The sequence below is a fragment of the Etheostoma cragini genome, chromosome 1 (assembly GCF_013103735.1).
Source record: "Etheostoma cragini isolate CJK2018 chromosome 1, CSU_Ecrag_1.0, whole genome shotgun sequence".
Classification (NCBI taxonomy): domain Eukaryota; kingdom Metazoa; phylum Chordata; class Actinopteri; order Perciformes; family Percidae; genus Etheostoma; species Etheostoma cragini.
This window is the reverse complement of record NC_048407.1, coordinates 11,495,156-11,517,099: the sequence shown is the minus strand read 5'-3', so window position 1 is coordinate 11,517,099 and position 21,944 is coordinate 11,495,156. Positions and strand designations below refer to the sequence as shown.

The 21,944-nt window shown below is 40.0% G+C and overlaps 1 protein-coding gene across 1 annotated transcript in view; it reads left to right on the top strand.

Annotated features, from left to right (window-relative positions):
• Nucleotides 1-21,944, top strand: part of LOC117950171 (E3 SUMO-protein ligase PIAS1-like) — a 58,632-nt gene that overhangs the window by 13,099 nt on the left and 23,589 nt on the right. The window contains exon 2 of the mRNA XM_034880955.1: nt 16,164-16,659. Coding sequence (XP_034736846.1) covers nt 16,164-16,659 — 496 coding nt within the window. The remainder of the gene's footprint in view (nt 1-16,163; nt 16,660-21,944) is intronic.

Sequence of the window (21,944 nt, the reverse complement as noted above, 5' to 3'; positions counted from 1 at the left end):
GGGCCAACCACGGCCAACACGCCGCAGTCTCTTTCCTGTCCTAGCCTAGAGAGAGAGATTCAGATTTTTTTTTAAGTCTTACTCTGTGTTCCACTCTCGGTACATTGGGAGTTTCTACCTAAATCTCTGTGGTTTCAACCTTATTTTTCACTCTTTACTGATTGCTTTAAGCCGAATCGTCTGTTATTGCTTACTGCTTATGTAAACCAAACATTTCCTAATCTTGTCGCTTCACATTAAAAAGCTTTCTACTGGCAAACCGGTGGGATGCTGTTATTGTGTCGATACCAATCCCTACTTGTGAATCTACAGCATATACGTAGAATCCTGTCATCCTGTGCAATTAAAAAAACATCTTTCAGTCAAACAGCATCCTGATTTCTCTGAAGATGTTGATTGTGCCTTCATTGAGGTTTTTCTTAAACCAGTAACCTCTGCCACCAGTTTCCCCCAGAGTTGCTTGATTGCAATTCGAGCATCCTCAATCAGTAAAAACATGCAGCACATGGAAACATGAAGTTGCAGGGGACCTTAAGATGACTGCCAGTGTATTCAGACTAAATGGTGATGCTTTTTAACCCTTGTGTTGTCTTCACTTTTGTGTCCCTTGGGTCAAATTGACCCGTAATTATTTGGGGTTTCAAAAACAATTCTGAAATCAAATTTTACTTCATAATCTATTAACAAATATTGTCTTTATCTCAATTTCAAACAATTGAGATAATATACATGTTTAGGGAATGCAATCAGTCTTTACTGAAGTGTGATTAGTTTTTTGTCATAAGGTTATAATTCATGTTAAAAATCCACTCTGAAAAAAACATAAGTGGTCATATCCATAATAATTTTCTGAAATGAGTCAGGAATACATGTTCATCACAGAAAATTAGGTAAGGCCATTGAATTTTTTGAAATGGGTCAATTTGACCCGAATACCATCCAAGAGTTAAAGGGATACTTCACCAATTAGCATTAAGCTTTGTATCATAGAAACCCGGTAGTATTTTTGAATGACCATTCTGCCCTCCCTCACGTCCCACTGAGACGAGGCATCTCTCTATTGCGTGTCTGGAAAAAAGCCTTTGATGACGCAAAAATCGGCATTTAGCGTCATTGGAGTAATTCTTTGCCCGATGCTGTAGGCTACAGCCATAGTACAACAAGCTAGTTCCGCGTGTTTTCAACCTGCCCAGAATTTCAAAATAGTGTCAGCCATTCCAAAGCCAGGCTAACCAGCTATTGCTCTGTGGAGAAAGCTGAGTAATGAATTAATGCTTTTGTTGGCTAATCAGGATGGCAAAAGGTAGTTTTAAAGATGATATGCAGAAGGGTATTTTGAAGATCTGGTGTGCGAATCCAGGGCTTTTGCTACCTGTACGAGCCCCAATACAGAGGCGGCCAGAGCAGCTGCTGCATTAGAATGTAAAGAGTTTGTCTGGCAATGACCTTTTCAGCAGCAGCCTTGCTATTATGTGCATTCAAACTACCACACATGTGTACCACTGGTGCAGATTGGTGACTTCGCAGGTTACTTTATGCGGTGTTGCTCGATGGGGAAGGGGAAATCGAAAGCGGTGTGCGAGAAAGTGGAAATGAGGGAACGAGGTTAAGAGTTCCAGCTAGGTGGAAAGCTAACGCTAGATAGCCACCTGTCCCGCCCATCCTACTTGCAAATGTTCGCTCATTAGACAACAAACTGGACTACATCCAACTTCAAGGAAACTCCCAACGCGAGTTTAGAGACTGCTGTATTTTAGTTTTTGTGGAAACATGGCTGAACATCACTGTACCAGACTTCGCTATCTAGCTATCAGACCTTCTAGCCTTCCGAGATGCAGATGCTGCTCTGGCGGGTACAACGCGTTGAGGTTTGCTGTTTATATGTTAACGCTGACTGGTACAATAATACGGTGCTAACCGCTGGTGGAGCTTGTGACTGCTAAATGCCAACCATTCTACATTCCACGCATCTTCACGGCTGTGTTTACACTCGGCGTTTACATCCCACAAGCGCTAATGCTACCAATGTGTTAGCTAAACTTTATGGAGCACATCTGGATGGACTATTTATTGTAGCTGATTTCAACCAGGCAAATCTTTAGTTCTTATATTCTACCTTCAACAGCGATCCGTGCTATGTTACAAGTCTACTTATGCCATGTTGTCTGTTGTCTGTCGTGTCCCTTGCCTGTCTTAAATGCTCTACTTTAAGTAGTAATTGCACTCATGGATAGTCTGTAATGTGTGTGCACTTAATGTAGACTGTAGTATGTAGTTTTTATGTTTTTTTTAAATAAAATGTTGTTTTTATAGATTTTAAATGTGTAACACCACTTGAACCACAGTGAAACGTTTTGTTTGACTATACAGTGTACATGGTTGAAATGACAGTAAAATCCTCTTGACTTGACTGCTATCTGTAACCGGTAGGCGTGGCTCGGGAGTGGCCTCGTGGGGATGCAAAGCAAGTCAATTCTTGGAGTTGTTGTCTTTCTTTCACATGGGCCAAAAATACATTTTCTGTCTTTTCTCGGTCTAGAAGACACCAATTTCTAAAACAATTTCACATTGCTACTACATAAATGAACCAGTTTAAATACATATTCATCTTTCCAGCAGTGAAATCTCCCTTTAAGTGTAACATCAAATTGCGGAAGGCTGCAAGTTACAGTCTAAAACAAGGTCTGGTCTACACATTTACTGCATTACTTCTTAGTATCATCATGAGGAGGGACAAATATTTATTTATCACCTTAGGCAATGTGGAAAAGGTTAGCCAAAATCTGCTTTCCTTTGCAGGCTAAATTTATATGAGGACTTTTTAATCGTTTATCCAACGATTTCTTTCTCAGCATAGGTTAAAATAATCATTAACAAACATATTTTTTTAATCAATTCAGTACAATTCATATGGGCTTTATTAGCATGGGCAAAGCAAGCAAGTGTGAAATAAAAACTAAAATGTACATACAATAAGCAAACTCCTACTAGGATGATGATCTCTGTCAGCCGTGTGAAAAGGCTGGTTTTAAGCTAGCTAGAGCAGATTTATTCACATACACAGGCTAATAGTTGTGGCATGTCATATGATAATCACATCACTAAATGCATGCATTTGAGGTTTTTGCACACACAACAGCCATTTGGCCTGCTCATTTGAGGTTAATGATCTGTGTGTGTGTGTGAACATGTTCTTCCTCGCATGCTAACTCTATGTGGCATGCATTCACCGTCTTTGTGACTGTACTCTTTGAACTGAAGTACCTCGCATGATAACCGTGAAATTGTTAGTCTGTGTGTGTGTGTGTATTCGTGTGAATTCCCAGGTTGCACTTGTTTGTAGTAATTTTCCCCTTTTAAAATGTGTTTGCTGATTTTGTGTGATTCAATGAATCACGATAAAGACAATTTCAGACAGTTAATCTCAGATTTATTACCAAACAGGTTTACGCTTGCAAGGAATTAGCCTGGGTGTGTTAGGTGCATACAGTAAACAATAAACATATTAAAAAGGGTATAAAAAATAAAGCAAAGTATTGCTACAGTCAAGAACATAACAGCATAGATATATTCCAATAAAAGGGATGTATAAAGGCACTATAATATGTGTGCAACATCACTGTTTTAGTAAGGGAAAGAAGGAAGGCTGTAAAAAATATTTATCATGGGATGTGCAAAAGTTCATAGTATAAATAATATGTGAAATAGTCAGGATGTGTGTTAATGTAACGTGTAGTGACTGTGGGTTGGGGGTTAAGAGTCTGTCAGAGTCAGTGGGGGTCCCGGGGCCTTCTTGATGAGGTGCACATGTGGGATGAAACTAGCTGTAGTTCTTCCAGTTTGTTTCAAAGTAAACGCACTTTGGGAAGTAATATTCCGAGTAACGGTGTGCGCACAAACGTGCCCGCTCGTTTTGCTCGCCTCTGCCATTTCACTGCACGGGTATTGGCAAACACACCTTTGAAAAATCTCCTGAAGATGCAAGAAATATGGGAATTAAATTGGCTTCAGTTGTTTCCCTGATGTTAATGAGCCAGCTCTAGTAAAAGAGCTCCCGGTACTGCAGCAGAAAACCAAAATAACAATAAAAACAAGACAAATAATATGCACCTACACCATCGTGGATTATACAGTAATAAACCATATTACAATGGAAACGTTTTGACATTGCACAGTAGGTGTAAATGCAGTATATGTTAATTTCAGTTTTTCCAACACTTTAATTCCTTAATTTCAGTAGGGAAAAAACATTTTTGATAATTTCTTCAATCAAGGTTGCCTTAAGCGAGACTGCAAGAGTTGGTTTTTATATTTCAGTAAGTAGGGCCCTATTAAATCAGTTATATCTTTTTTTCAAATTTCATTTGTTTGGAATAATTTTTTTTTGCCCTCCGGATTTTTCGGATTTACTTTTCTTTTCACTTCTAAGCAGTAAATGACTTTTAAAAACTCAGTGCCATTAACGAGAATGTTGAGGACACTGCGGTCTTGGTTGTCAGAGGTTTTGTCGACAACAACAAGGATTTTCTTTCAACGGATCTCTTGCAGCACTCTTGCATGTGCTGGGGGGTCTGTCTGATGCTGCTGGCGTCCTCTGGGAGCGTGCCTCCCTGCTTGCAATGTTTAACAAGAAACAGACGTATGCTCGTCATTTTTTCATGCGCTACGTCAGCTATAGCACACGTAGCATCAAAATCTTCCACAAACTGTCGTCTTGCATCTATTGATTTTTTTCGTTGCCTCAATGGTAACCTGGAGGGATTTAGCGTTGTTTTGGGGATTTTTATTTCAAATGATTGTTACATGTGTCTTTGCAGGTCCAGTTGATTGTATGTTGATAAACCTTACAAACCAGTTGTTGTCCAGACTCATAGGTAGGGTTGGGCGATATGGAGAAAATCAAAAATCATGATATTCTTTACCAAATACCTTGATATTGATACCGGAATGATATTGTAGAGTTGACTATTGGTGCTTTCACTAAATATTTACACAAGGAGATTTTTGATAAATAATCATCCGTAATGTGGATATAATGACTAAGTGGGTAAAGGCAAATAATAGAAGAGTTACAACAGTCTGGTAAGTTCAGAAAATGACATCACTTTACTGTAATTCAGTCTTTAAAACCAGAAAAGACAACACGATATCCAAAATCTAAGCCGATATCCAGTCACATATAACCATATTGATGTAATATTGATATATTACCCAGCTCAACTCATAGTAGTTGTTGGGGAATTTTTCAGCCCGATATTTAGCAGTCAATTGAGAGTTTCATTTTTTTTTGCCACCATTCGTTTATCAGGAGCCCCTCGCTTCGACATTGTTTTTCCCACGCAACACACAACGTGAACATGACGAAGTATGGTTACTAGGCAACATATTTAACAAGGCCAATTGGCTACGGTTTTGGTAGAGACCTTTCTACGCTTGTTGTTTTAAACTGAAAAATGAGAAGGAAGTTGATAAATAAAAATGTCAACAAAGTATATGCAAATTCCGCGTCAATGCCACGTGGATCAGATAATTCTGTTTCCGTCCGTGTTTTCCGCATCACAGAAATCATAGGGCCGTAAGTAAGTAAGCTGTGTGTAAAGATGTTTTAATAACAGCCAAGCATCTGACAGATGCAGTAGGGTCATTTTGAATCTCTCGCACACATTAGGCATGCAATCCGTCAGTCAAATAAATATTTCTGCAATAGAGTTGAGAAGTGGGAGGCGTTATTTTAGGCATCCTGGAAGTCAAAATTGTCATTAATATCTTGACATGTTAATTGATTTTTGGAGCACTTCCCAAGACTTGGGCGGGCACAAAACTCTCCCAGTTAAATTATCAGTACAAAGCATGAGCAAAGATCCAAGTCTGTGTACAGAAAAACTTGAGGAGAAAAAATGAATTACCTGCAGCAAGAGCAAGTGGACGCTAAAGATTACGTTTTGTAGAAACTAAAGCTGCAGTTGATCACTTTGCAGTTTATTCCCCAGGTTTGTGGAAGAATTAGGTGCGCAAATTTGGCAGAAGGATTTAGGGATCTTTCCCCAGAAAATTGATTTTTTTTTTCAGTACAATGAATATGCAGTTTTGCATAATTTTGGATATTTACCATATCTGTGTCAAAAACGTTCCGGAATATATATAATAATAATAGATTAAAAACAAAACTTGCTAAAGAACTCCAATTACAATCATTAAATCTGAGAGGTATTTAGTTTTCGCTGTTTAGGACGCCTTTTTGCTGTTTTTGCCACATTTCACATCCAGCTTGGGATCTGCACCTAAGACTTAGAATTGGGATTGACAGAAAAATAAAAGTATTATCTGGTTCCAGCTTTTGAGGATTTGCTCATTTTGTCTGTTTACATTATTGTAAAACGAATATGTTTGGGTTTGGGGTTGTTAATCTCACTTAAGGCTCTGGGAAACCCATTATTTAGGTCAAACAATGAATCAAGAAAATAAGAAGCAGTCTGATTAGTTTTTTTTTTAATTCTGGTTACATTTGAGATGTTTTTGGCAACTACAGCGAGGTGTTTTGGTCCCAATGCATCGACGAAGCCTTTTGAATTTGGCACAGCTCTAATTTGTGCCTCCGACTAGTTTCCTCTTCATAGGTGGCTGAGGCTCATGGGTGTCTCATTTACTCTAATGTGACCAGTCATACCAAACTGATGGCAAAAACTGGAGCTGTGGAGAATTTCATTTGGTTCAGAGGCTCAGCTGCTCTCTCCCTCTCTCCCCATCCCCCTTCTCTTTATCCCTCCATCAGTCATTCCCACCAGCTCTGGATTCGCCAAATGATCATCCTACACACCACCTCTTTCCAGTCTGACAAGAATCAGTCAAGTCAAGCTCAAAGTGAAAAAAAGGACAATGTTCACAGTAAACCGGCAAATTACAAAATGACATGTTGTAGTCTAAACATTACATTTTTTTGGCCATTTTTGTGAAGATATTAGTTTAAATATCATCCTCCTTTTTTCTTTTTGCAGCAGTATAAAAGTAACTTGATCACTTATCTTAAGCACAATATGTGATTGATTACATAGACATTTAAAATAAGTTTAAGTGATTTTTCTGCCATACAGAGCTGACCACATCTTAGGAGGCTTACAAGTAGCCCACCTTTGTTGAAAAACTCTGTTCCCTTGCTCACACTAAAAGGCCTGTTTGATTTAATCCACTCTGAGGAGTTATTTTAAAAAAGCTCACTTGGGAGGTGTCAAAAACACTGACGAAGTATGAAACGGACGGCCATAACTGTTAGGAAAAAGATGCATCTTTAGATTTTATTGATGTAGTCTTGAATACGGATATCCACTAATTTTACAAAAACGGTATGTCCTGATATGCTGTTTATTGGTCTGTCTCAAAGTTGACCTGCATCCTCACTAGCTACATCTTATAAAGTATCAGTTGGAGTTGTAAAGTAGAATAGAATTATAATTATAAAAATTTCTGTGGAGGACCGGTGGGAATCTATATGTTTGTGCTTCTTAGAGTCAAGGTTTGTTAGTTTGTATAATGTTTTTCTTGAAGTTTTGGGCCAGTTTAGACATAGTCAACTACAGATGTTTTGGGAAAAATAAGCAACATGTCTCAGCAAGCAGTGAAAAACAGCATGAGGCAGAAAATACACCGCATCTAAAAAGCTTTAAAGGACCAAACTTTGTCCAAAAGTCAGAGCAGATATGGGACTTTTATGAACGTGTAATCTATATCTTAGCTGTATGTCGGCACAGACCCACCAGAGACACAAAGATATAAATTCTGTGTTCCAATCAATTTTTTTTTTAAGTTAGGCATATGTCTTTTGTGTTTTAAGTGTTACCGCTCTGCCAGTGGAGTGGAACAGAGGTTTCATTTTCATCCTGTTCCATCTGTTCATTCCTCTATCTGATCACAGGATTTGCTCAAATATTGGAAAGGTTACTTGTGTTGACTTTTGGTGAGGAAAAAAAAAAAATTATTTTGGAGCTATCATATCTTCACAGCTGCATGGCGTTAGTTGAAGCACCCGCTCCAGTGTCATTTCATTATCTTTTGTAGGTAGCAAGGTATTCAAAATAAATAGCTCTTATTCTTACACGCACCTAGATATTTTTGATAAATTCAGTGTAAAATAAGTTAGAGATGTCAACAAAGAGGACTAAAGAATCTGTCAAATTAAAAAAAACAAAAACAAACAGTGAAGTTAGGTAGATTCAACTTTTGGAGAAACGTGAAGCAACATCGTCCTGCGGTTTGCCAATCGTGTAGTCTCACGTTGCCAGACCTTCCTTCACAGCGCTGCGGAGGAGGGTCTGGCTATTGGCTAGTGGTATTGCTGCTTGTAGAATTCTCCAAAAACAAATAGTACCCAAAATTTGTTACAGAAAACCCCAGATGCGTGCGTGCGTGTATATGAGCATATACAATCACTTATGCCGTAGCTGGTTTTAAGTCTACTATCAACGGTTATGATTTTATGGCTTATACTCCAATTGGCAATGGAGAAATTGTATTGTATTTTTATTTCTGGAACCAGCTGTGGGCGGGACTGTTGAGCTCTTTTGGTAGAGAGAGCAACGAGTTAGTGAACTGCCGAGTCGCCCTCTCTGCTTTCTGTCTGCTTAGCTGCTAGTCGGGCTGCACTCGGCATTGTCGGCAAACTGTTTTATTTATTTTACTTTATTGACAAAGGAGCTTTCTGAACTGTCTGTGGAATGGATCAACGGAGATGAGAGGTACCATTGTGGCCCAGAAAAACTCATTAAAGACTCTCACATTGAGCTGAAATGAAAACACCGTGCTTTCTCTACAGTCTATGGCTGCAACATATCTTGTAAGGTTGACAATAGAGAAGTGTCTTGAGAAGCTCTAGCTTGTTGTTTTATTGTTAACTTTTAACTCATCAACTTTACTAACAATTTTTCCTCTCTGTTTTCCTAACAGTGGCCCTCGTACGCTACTCTCCGTGACCGCTCGCTCTCTATGCGCGACCACACAGGCACTGACGTCCCTCACTTAAGGCCCCCTGCCATTCTCGCTCTAACTTACGCTACGCTTGTAAAGGCGTTGCGGTATACCGCGTGGATTTCCTTCCACATTGTCATACTGTCCCAGCCATAGCCAGAACAGATGAAGTTGCACTGATAGGTACCGAAATTTTGCACAGTTTATTTTAATGTGAATCGGTCCTCGGTTGTACCGACATAATTCGATCGGTTCCCAAAAAAGTACCAGATTTGGTACCCATCTCTACAACAAACCCATTTTCTGTTTGTTCACTTACATTTCACTATTATCCCAAGTCCTAATATTCATACTACAGATGACAAGTGCTTGTTGCAGTCTCAATGGAAGCTCATATCACACAAGTCAGTAACTGGTCCGGCACCGCAAATTCCCCCTGGCTGGTGCCTGAGGCGTCAGAAAGTACAACCACGGGATGGGCTTTTAGGGGACGAGTAACACCGCCCAAAACCCCCCAAAAAAGGGCCAATAAAAGCTAAATAAATTGGGAAAAGCAAATAAAATTCTTTTAAGTTCCTCAAAAGGTTAAGAGAAACGTTAGAGGCAGCATGAGTTGGTGTTGTTGTTTTAAGTTCAAATTGAACTAATTGCAGTGCTGTTAATCAGAAACAATGCTGCTGAACACAAGGTGCTTCTTCCTCTGATATTATGGAGTTTTCTTTTTCAGCAGAGCTAAATGACTGACAGTCTGTAATGCTGTAGTGAAATGGACGGTCTTTGCATAGCTCTGGTAATGTTTCATTTTCTAAGTGAATTCGGGTGCAGTGGTTTATTTGCCTGAGGAAATGTCGTCATTTTGGGTTTCGTGGGTTTAGTGTGACGAAAATATCATTGTGGTAAATTCTCAGCTTTTCCTTGGAAACCAAAATTGTCTCATGAAGATATATTGGTCATTGGTGCTATATGTCCCAGGTGGTTCAATTTAAGGCCAAAACTTCCTCTTCAGTGTTAAAAAACACAGGCCTGCATGCTGTGTGTGTATGTGTGTAAAAACACCCCAGCTATTCGGTTTGTGTTGTATTCTCTCTCTTTCCCTCTTTCACCCTCCTTTCTTTGTTGCAGCTTCCCATCGCACCTACATGTCAAGTTGTTTCAGTAAAACAACACAATAGAGCACATTCTCACCCAAACTTGCTTTGTTCAAACCTGGCTTTTTAGTGCAATTGAATCAATGATGGTAGGTTTTTGTGTGAATAAGCAAACAGGTACATTTTAAGAACTGCTTGTCGGATGGTTAAATAGATTCAGAAACCACCTCCTCCCCCCCTCCTGTTGACGGGGAAGATGGAGGTGTTTAGGGACCACCTGTCCTGGTAAGAAGAAGGATTGGCTGATGGAGAGGGGGGCAGAAAAGAGGTGCCGTTCATTTCTTATCTCATCATCTCTCTCCCACCCGCTCCACTGTTTTCTCTCCGGTATTTTTTTTCCCTCTCTCTCTCTCTCTCTCTCTCTCTCTCTGTGTATATATATATATATATATATATATATATATATATATATATTTTTTTTTAAGCCAAAGGAATGTCACACATCCGCAGTGTGGGGAAGAGTGTGTTTTTTTTGTGTGTCACACTTGTTTGAGCCATTGTTGCGTCTATGCTTTGTGTGTGTGTGTGTGTGTGCGTGTGCGTGTGCGTGTGCGTGTGCCTGTGCGTGTGTGTGTGTGTGTGCCTGTGTCAGTGTCAGTGGCCAGCTAATGTCATCATTTTTTCACACCTCCCTCGTCTCTACAACATGCATATTTCATGGGACTGGTCATTTATGTTGCCAGCAGGAGATTCTTGGTCAAACCAATACACCGCGTGCGTGCATCGGTGACTGCTGTCCAAGTCTAGGGATACTTAATAGAATAATATTGAGTTATCAAAATGATTGTTCTGTTTAAAGGTATCTCTAAATGTTAAAAAATCCACAGACAGCGGGCGCCTGCATTGAGCTTCCTGCTGTACGAGCCGTGTGTGCGTGTGCTTGCGTGTGTGTGTGTGGTTGTACATATACAACAGCACAAGATGCAGTGGTTGGTCTATAAGCAGCACTTTGAGCAGTATGTGGAACTTGTTTTGGCTCCAGGTTGTCTGCAGTCTCCTGTCCATACACAAACTTAACAACCGCTTAACGATCAGACGAGTGACAGAAAAGGAATCTGCAACCATTTTTATTTCTTTATTTTGATTTTGAATCAAAAAATAATTAAATAAAATATAGAAAACACAATATGTGCGTAGTAAATGAAAATGAAACAAAATGAAAACACCAAAAGGAAAAACTGTTGTTCCAAACAAAATGGTCAACATGCCGAAAAATAAGCGGGACAAAGCCAAAGCTTATTTTTCAAACCCCTCATTCAACTCTAAATAGTTCCTGTGTGTATATTATATATTTAGTAAATTAATGTTTTATTCTATATTATATATTCATAGGAAGATAACAAATATTTATATAATATAGATATATAATTTGAAACACCTATTAAACCTGTTAATATATGTATTATTAATATATATTATTTTTTTTACACTTTTAGCGAAACAACCCATCACCATAATCGCCCATCTGCTCCAGATTATGTTCTGCTGCGTGGCAGATTGCAAAGCACACCTGACTACAGGACACATTAGCTCAGACGTGCGGAGTACAGTTGGTGCGGGAGGAGGATCACAATCTCACCTCAAACAAACCCAACCAGAGCTCGATTGAAGGCGCGCCGAGAACGCTTAATCGAGCAGGTTAAGTTGCCAATACAAGTTAATAGTACTGCAATTTCTTCAATAACTTTTTATAATAGTCATGTCAGTGTTATTCAAATCTGAAGATGATTTTACACTTTCTCACCGTGTTTATTACCTTGTTTCCTTCCGCTGTTCTGAGGAAAATAGAAATTAGAAAATAGAAATAGAAAATACTATTCCAAAGGTCAGCATCCACCCCTTCTGTTGTTTCTGGATTGTTTATTATTTCTGCCAGATCTGGACCCACATTTACATAGAATTTGTTTAAACCATTAACCAAATCTTCCATGTCATTTATTTTCTTGTCATTTTCAGTATAAAGGGGTCCAAACCACAAACCCTGGGTTACTTGTATTTTTATTTTTTGTTCTATTCCTAATAATACTATTTAGAATATTCCATTAACCTTTCATATTATTTTTACTATCACCTACTATTAATAATGAATTCATTCTTTAGGTCAAGCATTTAGCGTAACAAATGGGAATATCTGGTGGCTGTCTTATTCTTCTACAAGGAAATCTTTGTGTTTTGGACTGTTAGTTAGATAAAACAAGACATATTTTTAGGGCATGTTTATTTAAAAAGGGCTTCCGTCATCTGTCTGAAAGTATCTGGAACTTGCATAAACATGATAAATTGAGAATCTGTGACAAGAGCTACATGGGACACTGTTGTGTTTTATTTCTCTGTAGTGTACAAGGGCTAAAAGTAGCTTTTTATTTTTGATCACCATAGAACAGCATCTTCTGGCTGACATCTGCCTTTGTAGTTATCTGAAGCTTAGTACAATTGGATCATTGTTTAAGTCACAAATAATGAGTTGCTGTACATTTTATTATAGCAAAATGTAATGATTTTTTTTTTAATTAATTTCTCATATCACCCGGAAAGGTTTGGTTAATCGGGTCTCTAATCTTAATTTGATTAATGAAAAGGAATAAATATTGAAAACCAATATTTTACCAGAAAATGTTTTCGATGGCTTTGAGTGTTGTTGGTAGTTGAAGCACGTACTGGTTTGCTGCACCTGCTGACGCTGAGAACTAGATGTGCAAAAGTGGAACAAGTTTTACAGTAACACTTTTCGGGTTTCAGTTCCTTTCAAAACTATTGTTCGTACGTCAGCTTTAGTGAAAGAGTTCATTTCTGTGGTTGGACCAGAGTTAGAGGTTTTATTTACATCTGGCCCACTCATGCTGAAAATTAAAAGTAGTTTTGATACTGTATGATGTTTTGGTTGCATTTTCACCTGTAAATGATACTCATAGCAAAGTGGAACAGCAGTTGAATAAGCTTACGTTTTGTCCTCATCAACATTGCTAATAACAAAGTGACTTGGCTCTATTCCTGTAAATCCTGTAAAAGAACAAAAAAAAACTTTATGAATGAGTGTTTTGAGGAAACATAACAAAAGCTAATAAGTATGTTAAGGGGTAGTTCTTTCAAAAATTATGTGTTGTGAGATTTGATTATTATGAATTCCTTTTATTACACTGCTACGGATAAACTGTTATAAACAGTTGAGCCATTATTTAAAAGAGAGACAGATAAGACAGTTTGGGCCCAGTGTTAATTACATGAAAACTCTTTCTTTGTAGCTGCTGGTCCAAAAAGTAGCTGCAATGTTTAGGTCGCAAAAATAGACTACAGCAGCCACGTATGTCATTTTAAATGTCAATTAAATGCAAGACTCAAGTGTAACACATATGTGGACAACCCAGCAAACATATTCCGTACAAAACAATTATAACTGTGTATGTATAATTGATCGATAGTCAGAAACTGACACACTGGGCTCTAAGAGCCATACTGTGTGCTTTGTCATTTACGGTGCGTGTGCTTGTGTGTGTCTGCACTTTTTATCCCTGCTCTGTCGTTAAAGGAGATAATGGGAGGATGTTTGTCCAAGACATTCTTACAGCCTGCCGTGTGTGTGTGTGTGTGTGTGTGTGTGTGTGAGAGAGAGAGTATGAGAGAGAGAAAGACAACACTGATTTCAATGTGCATACAGTACGTGTCCTTGTTTTTCAGCTTGTGTAATGCAGTTCTTTCAGTCTCACCGCTATAATCTGCCATACACTGTCCACATGGTTAATGTATGCTAGTAATGGCTGTTTGATAACGACCTGAGCTTTCATTTAAAATGTTGTTAATCAACCACCTTCACCTTAAGATAAAAAGATGCGTTGCTCTATCTATCTATACCCTTGCATTACCAGACCGATCTCCACAGCTCTGTGTGGTAAGGTCTGGCTACACCACAGGTCCATTCTGGGTTGTTTGCAGTTCTTTAAACCAATCACAATCGTCTAAGGCGGCGATTAGCTCCGGACGCAGCAACGGTGGCTCTGCAAAATGGTCTCGGGAAGGACCTTTTTTTGGTGGAACGTTTCGATCCCGCAAAAGAAAACGCCACATACAATTTAAAATCAAGTTTAAATGGTTTGTTTTTCTTACGTTGCAAAGTATCTGAAGCCTTAAACACGTTAAAGGCCTTTTTAGAGTAGCCGCAGCCGAGGTGGCGCGCGCAAATGTGACATTATGAGAACGCCGTAACTATTTATACATGTGCATGGTCGTTGCAACACTAGCTGCAGTCTTCTCCTGAACAGAGGTGGCGCTGATGAGCAAATGCTACCGACTATGCTATTTCTGCGGACTAGAAGAAGAAGAAAAAGGTAAACAACGGCAGAACTTGGAGCAGCATTGTCGTCAATGATTCAATTTGATTTGGTGACCTCGGGCGCGGTTAGTATACCAGAAGCTTAAGACTCCAATGACTGTAGGTGGCTGATCATTTCATTTTAGGAAGTTGTGCTTCCTTTGGTCTTCAACATAATTGATGATTCAATTCTGCTGAAGTCTGAGAAAAAATTGTCTAAAAATACATTCTTTCTGATCTTAGGTTTTTTCCTTTTCAGACCAGTTTTAGTTTGGTTTCTTGAATCTGTGTTTTGAAGTTGAGGTTTTATGTGCATTAAAACTTCAGCAGTGCTGCTTCTAATTTAGGCATTTAAATTCTCATCTGGGATCTTCCCAGTCCTGTGTGTCCTCATTGAGAAGTCCCTTGTTTAAGGACACCCCTCAATAGTAAAACACTGTACAAGTAGTAACCATATGTACAGTCTTAATCTAAGCTAATCACCTGAGCTGAGAAATTGAATTTCAGCATTTGGTGCAGCAAGTCTTATGATAATCATGGCCTTTTACATCTAAACAGCAACAGGAAGTGACGAGTTACAGTCACTGTTAGTTAACACAACTAGTTAGATTAGTTAGAGCGGCTAGTTCTTACTGTAGTTTGTGCAAACCTGAAGCTAATCCTAAAGTCAGTACAGGCAACGCTTTTTCACATACTCTTGCTGCGGCTGCTCCATCCCACGACCCCCAGCCAGGTACCCCCCCAGCCTCATGTTGAGCGAGTGAAAATACGGTTCTCTCACTCCAGCACAGACAAAAACTTACCGCTGCTGGTGTCTGTGGTGTCTGTAGTGTTTGTGCAGGTGCCGATCCAGGGGACAGGCTTTCATACACGTATCACACGTAATTAAGCTGTTCTAATACTGAGATATATAGTATGCACTGTACTGCAATGAAATGCTTTTCTGCCAGGTGGGAAACTGTACAGTGTGTGTAGGTTTTTGTTTTTCACCAACTGTGCTGAGCTAAGGTATGTCAATGTGGGAGGGAGAGACTCTTGCTTAGAGGCAACACACCACTATCATACAGATAAAAGACAGAATATTGTTGCAAATCATTCAATAATACATCTCAACTTCAACCCTCCTTTTATTTCAGTACCTCGTCAGGCTGTGATAGTGACAGAAGGGCTAGCAGAGCAGCCAAATGTCTTCTTCCACTGTAACATCCTTAGCTTTTCCCTGGGGAGTCACAGAGTGTTCCAAGGCAAACTGAGAGTTACGTTGCACTAACACAAACTAGAAGACCAGCTCTGGACTGTCATGAATCTGCACCTCTTTGGATGAGCTCATAATTAACATACTGTGCTCCAACTGGACAGTTGCTGAGTGTAGAATAGCTTTGTTTGTTTTTTATCCGTTGTGCCGTGTTGAAACCGTGTTAAATACAACAATGACGCTCTAGTGGGCAAGACTGATCGGCATTGCGGTCCTGTTTCTGTGCTGGAAACGATCCCCCTCTCCACTTGTGGAGAAGAGTAGTTAATCAGACGTGATTTGCTCTTGCCTGATTCTTACTCAGAGGACATTTGCATAAAGTTGAGCCTTTAAAAGTAAAAGGAACCCACCTTTGTGTCCTGGCTCTGCCCTTCCCTACACATCAATGACTGACAACTTCAATGACTGTTGATTGCCACTGGAATTGTTCCTTTTTTTTTCAACCGTTATAAATGGCATGTCAAAAGATGATTTCTCATTCTCTTTCTCATCACAGCAAATGGTGATGAGCCTGCGGGTGTCTGAGCTGCAGGTGCTGCTGGGCTACGCTGGACGCAACAAGCACGGACGCAAGCATGAGCTGCTGACCAAGGCGCTGCATCTGCTGAAGGCTGGCTGCAACCCCGCCGTGCACATGAAGATCAAAGAGCTCTACCGACGACGCTTCCCTGCCAAAATGGTATCCCACTCAGAACTGGCCATGCCCGGGCCACACCACCCGGCCACAGCTGTAGTGGTTGGAGGAGGGGGCGCCGCGCTGCCTGCTGGCATGACACAGCTGGCGTATGAGGGTCACGCCGGTCACGGTGGAGCCCCGTCGCCCGCTGCCTTACTGCCCCTCTCACTGCTTGGCCCTGGGAAGCACGAGTTAACGGGGCTGACACACCACCTGTCCAGCTCAGCAACGCTGCACCCGGTCCACCCAGATGTCAAGCTCCAGAGGCTGCCCTTCTACGACATGCTGGACGAGCTCATCAAGCCAACCAGTCTAGGTGAGGCAACGTCTGAGTGGGATTTGTGTGAGGGGTGGATGTAAGGGGATTGATGGTAGATGGATACATTGAATCACTATCTATGCTTTATATCTGCACTATATATCATCACACTGCAGGGTATAATAAATGAGTGTAAGCATTGAAGTGTTTGTCCAATTAGCTGGGAGCAAGAATTTCCTGGTGAGTAAATAATTCATTAGCATTTCGACAGAACCATCACCATTTTACATTTACGGTTCGCTGTATGTGCGTATGAGAGATGTTTGTTTTTTGTAACTTCCCATAGCTAGAATTTACATGGATGCTTACTATATCTGGCTGTGTAGCAGCCTGTTGGTCTAGTGCTTCAAACACATACAAATGCAGTAACTGCAACTGAGCAGGGGACAGTAATGCACATCATCTCTCTCTCTCTCTCTCTCTCTCTCTCTCTTTCTCTCTCTCTCCCTCTCTCTCTCCCTCTATATGTTTCCTCTCCATACCTTCATTTTCAAAAAATCCAGTAAATGCGCAAATGCTGATTGCAACGTTGTGGACATTTATGTCAATATATCATTCCCATAATAATCATGGCAGCAGTCATAGAAAACATTGACATTTGTGTTTTGCTGTGGTGGAGAGGCTCCCTGCTGGTGTTGTGCTGCCTGCTAATGCGTCGACAGGGCACTGAAATGTTACTGCAAAAATATCATTTGCAGATTTCCCATGGGAGTACACAGAGGCCACAGTTGGCATACAAGAGGTGTAAGTAAAATAATTTTTTGTTATAGGTGAATACTGGCTCTTATTTGGATATTTATATGGTTACGGACAGTGATGCTGAAATTTGTTTTGCGTGGGAGAAGCAACTCTGCCACATGAAGATGAACTCTTATATATGTCTACTGTCATCGTACATATATATCTTTTGCTTTGAGACCTATTTTACATCAGTGTGGAGCCACAGAATATAAATGATTCATTGCATGTACCATCAACAACATATGTTGACATTACTGCATTCATCTACACAAAGTCACACGTCTCCTAGGATACTACATTTATGACAGCCGAGACATTTATGATGAGGATAAGGAAAACTCTTTCCCTTCATTCTGCAGCACTGCTGAGAAAACAGTTCTGCACTGGCTCTGCACAACACCATCACGTCTTACTCTCCTGAACATAACCCACCTTTGTTCCCATGTGGCTACACTAGGGCTGCACCATTCAGAAAGTGTCACGATTCGATTTAATACCGATTTAAATAAAAAAAAACAATTCTCAATTTAAAAAAAAACGATTCAGAGTATGTACATGTGGTTACTTTTCCCATGTGATAGTCTAAACGCCTTTACAAAACGAAAATAGATAATGAATTAAAATAACTAATCTGTAGTAAGTCTTAAATAAGAAAAGGTCCTTGATAAGTTTCAAATAACTCTCCTCGCCCATTTCAAACCAACTAGAGGAACATAGACAAAAACACAAATATATAAATCTTTCATGTAAAATGACTGAAACGGTACCAACTTTGGTGTTTTCAGGTGCTTTAATTTAGTAACTTTACAAATATCCCAAATCTTCTCTTAATTCCATTGAGGTCCATAGTGTAAGTCCCATGCCTTACATTCAGTCTTCCCTTTAATTTACTACTTCAGAGACTTTTAATCTTTATCTTGCTAAGATTTGTCGTTATATTAGGTGCGCATCCAATACCCATCCTGCATTTAGCATAATAACAGTCTTTGGGCTCTGGGATATATTGCAAATATATGGAAATGTCTAGATTTTCCTACATTAGCATTTTAATGGAGTATGAGACCATCTCGTGATTAATTTGCCTGCAGATGCATGTACAAACACAGCGCCTGCAGCTCTGTCATCACACCATCGCTCTCTTTCTCGCTCCCTGTCTCCTTCGATCCATTTCCTGCACATGTTCCATCCCTCTTGGCCTCCTCTCTCTCCCCTACCTCGTCTTCCTTCCTCACTCTGTCTCCGCGGCCATCCTCGGTCAAAATTTGCATGCAAAGGGATCATATAGGCGTACACCTGTGCCCGCAGAACACACCCTACCCTTATTTGAATTTGAATCACACATTCACATCATTCTCTCACACACTGATATATGTGCACACGTCTGCGCATACTGCACTTTCAAAGCGAAACATACTTTCCAATAAATAATACATGCTGATCATATTGTTCTCAGAAAAGCAGAGAGAGAAAAAGGATGACTGAGGGAAGGAAAAAAGCAGAGAATGATGGTGCACATCTTTTACAAAGCTGTAAATTTGAATTTGTTTATCCTTATATTAATGGAGGGCAGAAATGAAACAACTTGATTAATTAATCTCCCGTCCTCCCCCACAGGCAAACTGGGAGATTTTCTTCTCTTGCTTTAAGACTGCTGTAGTCTCCTCGCTCCCAGATCACTCTTTCTCTGCTTGTTTACTTCACTCTCAACTTCTGATTACTGATCAATCCCTCTCTTTCTCTCTTTCTCTCTCTCTCTCTCTCTCTCTCCCTCCCTCTCCCTCCCTCCCCCCATTGTTCCCCCTGTTGACTTGCCTCCAGTTTCTCTCTCCCTCACTCTAATTTTTACCGACTCCCTTCCCCCACTTGCCTGCTTGCTCTCTTGGTTTGCTAGATTTCTTTTTCCTTTTTTTGCTGGAGAAAGCTGATTTGATGGCCATGTATGTGCTTAACAAGGATAGGGTTTATACAACAGCGCATGTGCATGAAAGACTTAAAGGTCCCATGACATGGTGATCTTTGGATGATTTTTTATAGACCTTAGTGGTCCCCTAATACTCTATCTGAAGTCTCTTTCCCAAAATTCAGCCTTGGTGCAGAACTACAGCCAGTAGTACCAGTCCTACAATAAGCTTTCCTTAATATGTGCTATTTCTGAGTCTGTAGATGTTGAGGAGGAGAGAGGGGGGGGCAAGGTGGAGGGTGGAGGTGTGACCTTGATCAGCTGCCACTTTGCTCATTTCAAAGCCATGTTGTCTCTCTCTCTCTCTCTCTCTCTCTCTCGCTCTCTTTCTCTCTCTCTCTCATGTGTGGGCAAAATTCTCTGGGCGGGCAAAGCAGAGAACCTTACCCCTTATGACCTCACAAGGAGCAAGATTCCAGCTCGGCCCATCTTAGCTTTCATTTTCTCAAAGGCAGAGCGGGATACCCAGGGCTCGGTTTACACCTTTTACCATTTCTAGCCACCGGGGGACCATAGGCAAGCTGGGGAAACTCATATTATGTTAAAAAACCAAATTAAATGAAATTGTCATGTCATGGGAACTTTAAGTGCAGTAAAAAGAAAGATTATGACTTGTTTGGTGCATCCTTGCATGTAAAATTTGAATAAATATGTCTAAGAAAGTCTGTGTTCACAACTGCAGTTTATTTGTAAAATTCAGAAAATACTTTTTTTTAATTTGTATACAAACAATTTGGCACAAACGTTAAGACAAATGAAATGAATGCCAAAAACAACAATACGGTAGAAAACAGCACAACATTTCATAAGGGTTGGTTTATGCCAGTCTATAGAGATGGGCAAGATGCATATTACCTCCATATTTAAAGGTCCCATGCCATGGTGCTCTTTGCATGTTTTTATATAGACATTAGTCATCCCCTAATAACTCATCTGACCAACTGCCACTTTGCTTGTTTGAAAGCCATGATGTCTCACTCTCATGGGTGGGCCAAATTCTCTGGGCAGGCAAAGCCGAGAAAGGATGAATCTGATCTGAATTCATTTTCGTAAAAGGCAGAGCAGGATACCCAGGGCTCGGTTTGCACCTATCCGCATTTCTAGCCACTGGGGGACCACAGGCAGACTGGGGAAACTCATATTAACGTTAAAAATCTTCATAAAGTGAAATGCCATGGGACTTTTAATCGTTTAAATATTTGGATCATGGAGCACAGTTTCACCGTCTCTCCTTTAAGACATGCAAAGTGTTGCGCTCGTCTGTACACATCGAAAGGGTCAGAAATACTTAAATACAACAACGCTACAATACAAAAATACTTAATTCAGAATGGTTTGACATATATTTTGCCTTTAACAAATATTTTGCCTCCCTGCAATTTGGATATTGCACTAGTCCATATTGTACTAATTATAAGTAATTGTGCAGCTTTAGTGTATAATGTAGTTTGATGTAAAAAGGCCTTGTACATCATTGCACATATTTGCACAGGAAGACAGAACTGTGTTCTCTCTCACTACAGAGCCAGTCCTCTAACTGCCACACCACTCCTCGAGCTGCAGCCGCATATATCATTGATACATTTCAAAATATGACAGCCTTTTTAGACCAGTTGGGTGAAATAATTTAAATTCAGGTTCGCACTAACTGAAGACTTGCGTTGCACGTAAACGTGTTTTAAGATTTCCTGCTTAATTAATCACAATAACCTGTTTTTTGTGTGTGCATGTTATCGTTATTATCTCTTTCACACCATCTTCCTTCTCCCTCCCTGTCACTCCCCCCTCCCATGAAGTCTTGTGCTCTCTGCTGAGTCTTACCAGTTCTTGGGATAAAGTTTAGTTAGCCCACAGTTTAGCTCTGTCAGACTAAACTGGTCAACAGTCTGGGCTGCACCCTCTAGTTTTTTATCACCATGGCAACCTCACTGGTTGAACTCTCCATCATTATTCATCCTCTATAGAGAACTAGGCCTCTGTGCTCATTATGGATTTCATTGTGGTGCACATGCATTATACATGATTTAATCACCATATCTTCAGGAAAAGGATGCAAGGCCCTTACACATTTGATAAGCGTTTTGTGCATAATGGCGTGTTTCAGGGAAAGATTGCTCTGACATTCATACAATGGAGGAAAATCATGTGGTAAAAAATGTTTAATCAAGTGTTTGGAACGCAGTCAATGATTTTATTTTTTTATTTTGAATGTTGAAAAGCTCTTTGAGAAACTAGACATCAGGGTTTCATTGTTGAGAATTTTTTTTTCTGCCCATTTAGGCCAGTGGGTCACAGCCATATTTGCCTTTGGTACATGTTTGAAGGCCCGAGGAAGAAAATCTATCTTGAGCTCCACATACAGTTTTATGTAACCTGAGTTCACAGCGTAAGTGGCGGGCACAGGCAGATGTAGTGTACATAAACGTTAAGCAAACATACAATATTTCTTTATTTAAAGGGCATTTCCGGCCTTTATTTTTGACAGGACAGATGAAGACATGAAAGGGGAGAGGAGGGGGAATGACATGCAGCAAGACCATGTCTTGCACGCTCTACCAACTGAGTTATCTGGGAACCCAAA